The 9832-nt window shown below is 42.0% G+C and overlaps 1 protein-coding gene across 1 annotated transcript; it reads left to right on the top strand.

Moving 5' to 3' along the window:
- The first annotated feature begins 5548 nt into the window (after positions 1 to 5548).
- LOC306792161 (prostaglandin E2 receptor EP4 subtype-like) lies at positions 5549 to 9500 on the top strand. Its single transcript, XM_079289188.1, is given in 3 exon segments — positions 5549 to 6562; positions 7880 to 8377; positions 8379 to 9500. Coding segments are annotated over 3 exon segments (1311 nt in total). The 5' UTR covers positions 5549 to 5803; the 3' UTR covers positions 8433 to 9500.
- The last annotated feature ends 332 nt before the right edge of the window (positions 9501 to 9832 follow it).

The raw sequence follows: 9832 nt of genomic DNA, 5'->3' as shown, positions 1-9832 counted from the left end.
AGACAATTATTTTCATTTGCCGTGAAATGGATGTGTTAAAAGACAAGTGCCTGAGGAAACCCAGGGGAAGAATCTGAAATTAAAATGATTATTTCATAGCTGAGCGCCAGTTTATTTCAACAAAGGTCCTTCTGTGTCCTTGTAGGCAGCAGCAGCTGTTATATTTAGTTACGAAACCTGTAGGGAGCCCGAGGGATAAAATAACAAAACATGTCCATGATTTGGAGAGAGAGAGAGAGAAATTTCTCGGGAACATGAAACAAACAAGTGCATACACACATTTCTAAACAGTCTAACTGGCATGTAGAGCAGAGTTCTAGTTCAACCGTCATCATCTTACCACATTTATTGTCAAGGAATGCAGAAGAGAACAGGTGTGGCACTGTTGTACCATAACAGATGCCAGCACCCGCTACTGACATCTGATGATTGTCTCATTCACTTCTGATATGAAACGCAGATAAACAGGAATACATCCCAAAATATAACTTCAATCTGCTGTTTTAATATTGTGCCCAATGAAGCCAGAATACACACAGGAACAATGTGTGGACAGTAAGCAGGGAATGAAAGGTGAGGGAATACGTTTTGCCACTTTTGTATTTGAATGTATGGGCATCCAGAAATGTCTCCATATCTCAGTAAAATCAAGCTTGAGCTCCAGGGTGGAACATGATATACCACTTTTATATGGGTAGCGCAAAATACGCAACCAAGTGTGGCTGGGACTGTGGGACAATGTGAAAATGTCATGTCATGATCATCCTGGCCAAAATCATTGCAATTCATGATATTATCCCAATAATCATCAAACGTTGCACGACTGCACTAAATAGGCACTAAAACACACTGGAATCAGTTTACCTTACATTTAGTTTTCAATCAAATATTTGTATTGCATATGATGTCTTTATATTAGTTATTGATCCCAATAAAGCTCTGTTTCTTCAACAATTTGTGGGTGGAATTGTTGCTAACTTACACGCTTAGCGGTTGTTAGCCTCAAACAAAATGAGAAATAGGCTTCCTGTTGAAACAAAATGTAATATTTATATGTTGTGTCTTCTGAGCCGCTAACTTGCCTCCAGTTAGCATTGTTAGCTCATCGCCAGGGCTAAGCTAGCGTTAGCTGTTGATGTAAATACTTCCTAACCAGAGGCTGGCCTCTTGCTACACCACAATGTCTTATTTTCAATTTAAATACAGAATTACACGAAACATGAGAGTAATACAAGTGACAACTAATGTAAGTAAATACTTCTGCTGTTAAGTTGAGTAAAATAATGTACTTACTAATACATTTCTCAATTTACCAATCACAGTCACACCATAGCCGACTCAATGAGAATAGTTTTTTTAAATGTCACGTTGAACATTGGATTCAGAGTCATTTTTAAGAGTCACACCAATGGATCTTTTGGGGCTTTGTCCTTTAGGAGTAAAACACTTTCTGCTCCTAAATGCAGCCGCCATGCAGAATGATACCCTGCAGCAGTGTGAACAGCCGGGTCAGACCAGGTCAACTGCTCGAATAGTTGGAGTCTGCAGAGGCCTGTCGGATTCTGGATCAACCGAGGTGAAGTACAGCCATAAAACCCGGAGCTGCGTTTGTGTATAGGATGAAAAGTGCATGAAAGGTTTTGGCATGCATCTCAATTTGGTAATCATACAACGCATCTCCCCGTCTCTGTCTCTCACACCGACACACATACTGTGAAAGCTGTGGGACATGAAGTACTTGGTGTTTGCTCCTTCAAGCTGCCAGAGGCAAATAGTTTGCAACTGTTGAGACTTGTTCCTCTAAAGCGTATGTTAAAACCGCACCTGATTGTCGAGCTGATGAGCATAATTCTAGCCGTAAGTGTCTGAGGTTCTCTATGAATGATTGAGAGGGGAAAACTGGGTTCAGAATAAAAAACAATGTCAAAAAGCAAGCAGAGGGTGAAAAGTACAAACACAGAAAACGATGCCAGCGTGTTCCCTTTCTTCCAGGGAGTCAGGAAGGAGTCTCTCACTCCAGAATAACAAGCAACGGGGCAGTTGTGTGACAGTTCGGCTTACCTCCTGCAGGACAGCCGGGTCTTGTCTTTTAACATACACACACACACACACACACACACACACATTTCTTGTCCATGCTGCGGCAGACGAAGAGAAAACTCTGTGGTCTCTGTTTTAAGCATGTGCTGTTAAGATAGAACAGGCTGTATGTTCAACATGAAGCACTGCTGTTAGCCAATTTAATCTGTGCTCTTTAGTTTGCAATGATTCATTGTTGACACTACAAAGGAAAAAGATGTTTCTCAAAAAGCAAAAGATTATTCTGAAAAAAAGCAGCTGGTACCTCTCACCTTAAGTACATTATGACTGGTTTTTTAATCTATGTCGTTTTTCACATGAGCAGAACTTCCTGGGTAGATTATTAGCAAAAGAAAAAGGCTGCGGCCGGACGTTCTTCCGTTTCAAAATGGTTAAACATTAATTGCGCAGTTTTTCCAAGTGTTTCTTGGAGTTAGACACAAAACCAGTTTTAGTTGCATCTTGAAATCCCAGCTGTGGATTTTAATATGTTATAAATGCTGTGTGTTAATTGTAAAAAACCAACATATTTGTGCGTAAAGGAAGGACAGCAATCATGGGAATTGGACGCCATCTCAAAACACTGTGACCCTGTTAAAAATAACATGTCTTGGCCGTTTCTTGAAAGAGAACTTTTGGCCTGGATATCCACAGGCTTCCCCGGAGCCCCAGAGATACAGCTCCTCTCCCGCAGAGGCTTATCTGCATCCGACCGATAGCCGATGGGTTCAGAGATTGTCTGCTTATACACCAGCCTCCACTATAGTTGCTGACAAATCAATTATGTATCTGCTCGCAACGATGGATGAATTGTCTTAAAAAACATTGTTTTAGGCCCATAATCAGTCGAGCAGGCTGCAGACAGCTGCACACAACTCCCACTTTTTGCCATCACTTGTCTCTCAGGGTTTAGAAATTCTCTTTTAATCTCTTCAACAACAACTGATCCCAAAGTGATATCAGTTTTGGAATGCTTATTGGGGTTAAATCCTGTTCATCCTCGTACTAAAGCTTCCACCTTTAATCTTTGCTGTTTTACAGAACTGGGGGAGTAAACCCGGGGGGTTGACTCTTTCCTAATGACATGGGAAGTTTGTGTAGGATGTTTGATGAGCTGGACTTTCTCTAGAACAAACACACAAACACGGACACCACCATGTATGGCCTTCTGTCTTCATTGGCCATCTCAGAATTGTGCGGTCTCGTTTTTTCAGAATCACTGATATTGCTGAAAAAGGTAATCACAACGAATTTGTTGTGATTACCTTGTGTGCAGAGAAGAAATGCTAAAATGGCCTTTAAGTGCACTCTAAAGCCACATCAAGTGTAAACCTGACTGCACTACCTTGCTGGCCATTTTAACAAAGTACGTACCGGTAAATGCCATTATCAAGCAGAGGTGGAGCTATTTTTAAAACATCCCTGTGCATAATGAAGCACATGATAATAAAGATTGTGTAAATACTCATAAGTATGGCATACAGCCATGATTAAGTCTTCCATGGATATTTTGATGCATGCAAAACCTCTAACCTCAGCATTTTCAGAAGTCCTGCTGAAGCCTGACATTAGATTCAGCTAAACTTTATTTATAAACCAAGCAAAGACTGATTTTATCCCCCATCACTTTGGCATGATGTTTCAATTCCGGTATTCTTATCTTGTGTTTACATGTTTGAAGTGGTTCAGCAGATGCTAAAGGGGAAGTTTTATCTTTATGCACAGAAATATATACTTAGCTGTTGCAAATATGGAAATTAAGTATGTAAAGTACCTAAGTGTTTTGATTATCCAGAATCTAGATGCAAATCAGAGCTACTTTTTGCATACAAAGAGTGGCGAGGTTTGGTGGGAAGGTCTTACGAAAGGTGAAGATGTTTTGATTTTGAACGGCGCTTTGTGAACAACTGTAGCAAATGTGCTTCTATAGCAACATTAGCATTGTGTTAAAAATAAACCTGGTGTTTACATCCACAAATGCATTTTTTGATGTCAGTGCTTGTTGAAGGATTTATTTCAAAGACGAGCATGGAGACACAGGCGGGGTTCGTATCCCTTTAATAAAGTGGTCCATGAAACCCATAAGAAAATCACATCAATGGCGGAGACGTAGTTTGAGTGGATGACAAGCTCAGAGAGTGCACTCCACCACCTGTTTCTGCACACACAGGCTGCACATGGTGAACTTAGGAGAATCTGATCTTGTCCACAAGACAAAAACAATAAAATAATGAAGAGCTGCACGCAGTGAAAGGATTTTAATGTTTCAACATGGTGTCCAACGTCGCAGAATGATTCCCATACGATATGATTTTGGAGTAATATGCTAAAATGTACATATTGATGAGGAGAATTTTAACTTTTCCGTGGTGAGACGTTTGTTCCCCTAAACAAGCTGTAGCCTGAGGTTGGAGGAAGTGCCATCTGAAGGTTTCGGTGACTGTTCAGTGCGTGACACACTTTAAGCTTTCACCACAGATCACTCCACCACTCTGAAACCAACGCTAACATCCTGCTCTAAAACATTTTGTTTAATGGCCACAACTAACAATTTGGTTTGTTAGTTGCTCCTTGTTTGATTCAGTGAACACAATATCAACTTCCCGACTCGTGTCCTATACAAACTCTTGGATATTTATATGCTACAGCTGTTTTTGTTGCACACAATCCGATTGCCTCCAAGTAAAACAGAAAGCTGACAAATAAATGTCTGGACTCTAGTGAGGTATCGCATGCTAAAACATATCAGACGTACACTGGAGATGATGCAATGCTCATATCTCAGAGTTGTGTTTGTATATGCAACTTGAAATGAAATACTTTATTTCCTTTTTGATCGATTTTTACTTCAAATTCATTGAGAACTTTGTTTGTCTCGAGCAGATTCAGTGGAGTGTTTAGAAGCAGGAAAGGGTGGTTAAGAGGTTCTGTTACCACAAGTGAAAAAGTACATTTAGATGACGCGCGTGTTTACATGTTGATGAACTCCGTGAGTGTGAGGGACAAAATTAATTCATAATGTACGTACAGGAGGTCACTTATTTTTCAAAAACATTTCCTTTAAACAAGTGAGCTTCGCTGCACTGTTAGTTCCAGACTGTTTTTGACATGTGATTGAAATTTCAATATAAAGTAGCATCAAATGCAAACATAATGTACAAGTGAGTAAATGCAGCTTTAGATAGTTTCCACCTCTGCCTGACTTTTCTTTCATACATTATTCAGACTTCTCAATAAATGGATTGATCTTGTTGACTTTGCTGTCATCTGACAGTTGACGAGCGAGGCGTTGAATTCAGTGATAGTGAGGGATTGAAACTACTGTCTATCCTCGAACACATCTGTTCTCCCGCTGCATGTGGCGCGCTCTTTCTCAAACAGCTCACTGGTTAAATGAAACGCAGAGGAGGAGCTGCCTTCAGTGGCCCAGGAGGAAACTTCCCTGTCAGTTTTCAGAGTGACACCAGCGTGAAGTCCTGCAGCATCGCTTGCAAACCAAAACCGCAAGAGTAAACATCTTCATGCTGTGGATTGCTCGTATTTTCATCACGAATTCAACGGATTGTTGAGTTGTAATGCTGTGCGTAAAAGGGACATTAGGAAACGATGGATTTGCTTCTTGTTGGAGATCCTGAAGAATGCGCATTAATGGAAAAGTTACTACTTTGGATGTTAGAGGAGAACTGTTTCTCATTGTGAAACAATAAAAGAAGTCCCTGCAGGTATGAACATGGCAGCGGAGGCCACCATTCCGTCGATTATGTTCATTTTCGGGGTGGTGGGGAATGTCATCGCTATAGTGGTTCTGCGGATATCACGAAAGGAACAAAAGGAAACGACTTTTTATACACTCGTGTGTGGCCTGGCAGTGACAGACCTCCTGGGCACGCTGCTGGCCAGTCCTGTCACCATCGCGACCTACGTGAGGGGCGAATGGCCGGGAGGTGATCCGCTGTGCCAGTACTCCGGCTTCATCCTGCTCTTCTTCTTCTTGGTCCAGCTCAGCATTGTGTTGGCAATGTCAGTGGAGAGATACTTGGCAATAAACCATGCATATTTCTACAACGAGTACGTCAACCAAAAACTCGCAGCGCTCACTCTTTTGGCCATTTACATTTCCAACATCGTGTTTTGCGCGCTGCCCAGTTTGGGGTTCGGGAAGGTGACGCGCCAGAAACCGGAGACCTGGTGTTTCATCGACTGGCAGAACAACAACACAACAGTCGCTGCTTTTAATTTGATGTACGCGGGTGTGAATTCAGTCATCGTGCTGGCCACTGTCATGTGCAACGTGATGGTGTGCGGGGCTCTGATCCTGATGCACAAGCGGTTCATCCGCCGCACGTCTTTGGGGACGGACCGGCGCATCGCGGAGCTCAGGCGCAGACGGAATTTCAGACGATTAGCTGGAGCGGAGATCCAGATGGTGATCCTACTCATAGCTACCTCCGCTGTGGTTCTCATATGCTCCATACCGCTAGTGGTGAGTATCTGTACAATTGAACCAGACGCGCTTTGCACCCTCTGTGTGCGCATGCAGGTTTTTACGCGCAGGAATGTCACAGACGTTTAACAAAAAAGGAAATGCAGTCCAATACATACATTCGCCAGAAAGTAAAGGAATGTAAATTAATCCAAATGTAAATTAAAATAAAGATTGTGCGAAACACCAACAGAGTTTTAACCTCATGGTTAATACACGAGAACAACAAACAGGCAGGAGATGGTTAATTCAACTTTGCTGTCAGAACTTAGTGTTTCCGTTTAAGATCTCTGTGGTTAGATGACACAATCTACGGCACACGTTAATTCCTTCACACTCTTTCCGTTTGCTGTTTAAAAACAGCATTTACAAAGATGTATCATCAGCACGTGGTTTAGAAAAGATTAGGCAACTCTCACATGCTATTTGAACACTCTCATGCGAGTTCGCTCATTTAGCTCTCATCGACAGACTTCAATGTTCAGCCTGAGCGAAGGATCAGAGGAGAGCGTGAGATTTCTGCAGGTGTTTGCTCGTGCAGTGCAGAATGACACAAGCATTCTTGCATCTTTGGGGTCAAAGTCTGTGTTGAAGGAGAGGTTCACAGTCTGTGTTGAAACCGTTTTCTGCTTGCTGTGAACACGACTGGAAAAAAAACCCCATAGTCCTCATTCTGTGTTGTAAGTTCAGCTGAAGTATGAGGCTTCTGCAGTCTGAGTTAAATCAATGTTGAAATTTCCACCAATGTTTTTTTTTGATCAAAAGTCTCTCACAGTAACTTAACATAAAACCAGGAATTTGTTTTGGCATAGAACAAGGACTTGTTAGAGAGGGACAATTTATTAAAGGTCCAGTAACAGCAAGCAAAATCAGCTTAAATGTGCAGGGCATTGTTTTAGACGTGGAAAAGGTGAACCTATCCTTTTAGAAATGTCAAACATGAAGGCTTTTGAGGCTCTGGTTTTGTTAAATGATGACTGTTGATTGGACCCTGGGGAAGCTCAGTGGCCAAAGGCATCTTAGAATGAATGATGATGAGAACTGGTTCTACTGGCCTCTTGCCATCTCTACACTGCTGTGGTTACGCAGCAGTTACATTCAGCCAAGTGTCTATTTAGATTTGAGCGTTCCATGCCAACCTTGTAGGAATATGTTATATAAACAATATTGTTGCTCTTCTAAATGAAGTGGAGACAGGTTTGGGCTTGCAAAAACACAATTGATTCTGCACTTGAAATGTTGTTCCATGCTCATTTATGTGAGAACCGAACAATAAGTTCCCAAGTTCATCTACTGCTTTCTCTCCTTTTCTATCAGCTGAGGATCTTTGTGAATCAGCTGTACCGAAACCAGACAGAAAAGCTTTTCGGGTTGAATAAAGACCTGCTGGCCATCCGCATGGCCTCCGTCAACCCCATCTTAGACCCTTGGATCTACATCCTGCTCAGAAAGACAGTGTTCCTCAAGCTGATGGAGAAAATAAAGTGTCTGTTCTGCAAAATGGGCGGGCGGGGTCGAAGGAACGGCGGGCAGTTCCGCTGTGCCGACGGCCGCTTCTCCTCCTCCATCATCTCACGAGACTCTCCCTCGATGGTGTCGCGAGAGCTGAAGGAAATTGCGAGCACCTCACAGACCTTCTTGCACCCGTCCGAGGGAACCACGAGGTCATCTCATGCAGGGGCACAGGGCGGCTCCAGCCCACCAGTCGCACAGACGTTACAGGGCCCCCAGGAGGTCGAGGGGCCTCAAAGGGAGGGGGACAGAGCGGCAGGCGAGCCACCGAAAGAGCTTCTGATGTGTCGCAAGGACCCGGCTCATACATGTCACCTTCACGGATGAGACTGCGAACATACAGGAGAAATGCATCTGACAGTTGGCATGAACTCGGAACGCATTCGTCACTGTCATGGAAATGTCCTGGGACTTCAGATAGGAATGGACAAAGACATGGATAACACAGGACACGCATCTGAAGACTGAGTAATCATCCATCAATCTGTAGATATGTTGCCGCATGCTATTTGACAAATGTATTGTTGAACTAAATACCCATTATCAATGTATTGCTCCTCGGTCATAACTTACCAGAAAAACCATATCGCTAAATACACTTCAGTAGAATCACGACATCAACTAAACCACGGAGAACAACGTGACGGTGTGGAGGAGCTCTTCGGTTGCACTTTTTGTTAAACCACTGCGAGGCTGTTTTCACAACCTGCCAGATGACAATAACAAATGAATAATAAAATGTGAAACGTGTACGTGATGTTAATTTATTGCAAGTATGAAATTGTATTGTTTCAATTGAATTGTTATTGTCTTCTCTGTGAGAAGGTCCAGATAGTTTGGAGCCATTTTCAATTGGTACAAGATGAATGTCTTCTGGTTTTTTGTTTTATTTTGTGGTGCGCAGACACATTTGCAAACAATTTGGTCCAAGTGGTTGACAGAGGAGCTGCCATTCATGCTAGAGTATTACCATCCCCTGCATTTCATAACAAAAGGCAGCTATGGCTTTTCCACCATGCAGACACGGGAGGACGTTAAGAGGCCTTCGAACATAACGTGTTCATATAACATCATTCATTTACTCTTTCCAGCCCATTACTTTGTGAAGGTTAAACCAACTTCATCTCATTTCACTTCAATGTAATGTGTAATTCCTCTCATCTAATCAGACTGTACAGGGGAATTAAGAAGAGAAAAGAAAAACACGTTCCTTGTCTGATGAGTTTAAAGGTTTTTACCTTGTCTATCAATGGATTTCTTAGATAGAGTTCTATAAAGATTGCTATAAATACCGTGTTCATATTTCAATGTTAAAGTTGTTGTTATAGCAACAACTGATTTACCACAAAAATGTTAAATCTCTTGTGAAAAGATGAATGTTGTACCGAACTCTTAAATACACAGAAAATAAAAGTTGGTAAATATTCATATACGCTTGTGTCACTTTGTTTTGGTATGGTTCAGAATGAGAGTGAAGTGTGTCGATATGATGTTTCTTAAATAGTCATGGTGAATATGTAGACTGTGATGTAACGTAGGCGAGAAGAACATTTAGAGCTGAAGCGTCCGTTGGAGGGGTGCAACGGTTCACAAAACTCACGGTTGGGTTCGGTACGATACAGTGGAGCCACGGGTCGGTACGTTTCGGTACAGTAGAAAACTATAAATGCCAGAGAAATGTACTTTATTTTAAAATATATTTATTCATTACAACTAACATCATGAAGTTATTCTTTGACTTTGAACAATGATGGAACT

The sequence above is a fragment of the Melanostigma gelatinosum genome (genome assembly GCF_949748355.1).
Source record: "Melanostigma gelatinosum genome assembly, chromosome: 18".
Classification (NCBI taxonomy): Eukaryota; Metazoa; Chordata; class Actinopteri; order Perciformes; family Zoarcidae; genus Melanostigma; species Melanostigma gelatinosum.
This window is presented reverse-complemented; position numbering and strand designations above follow the sequence as displayed.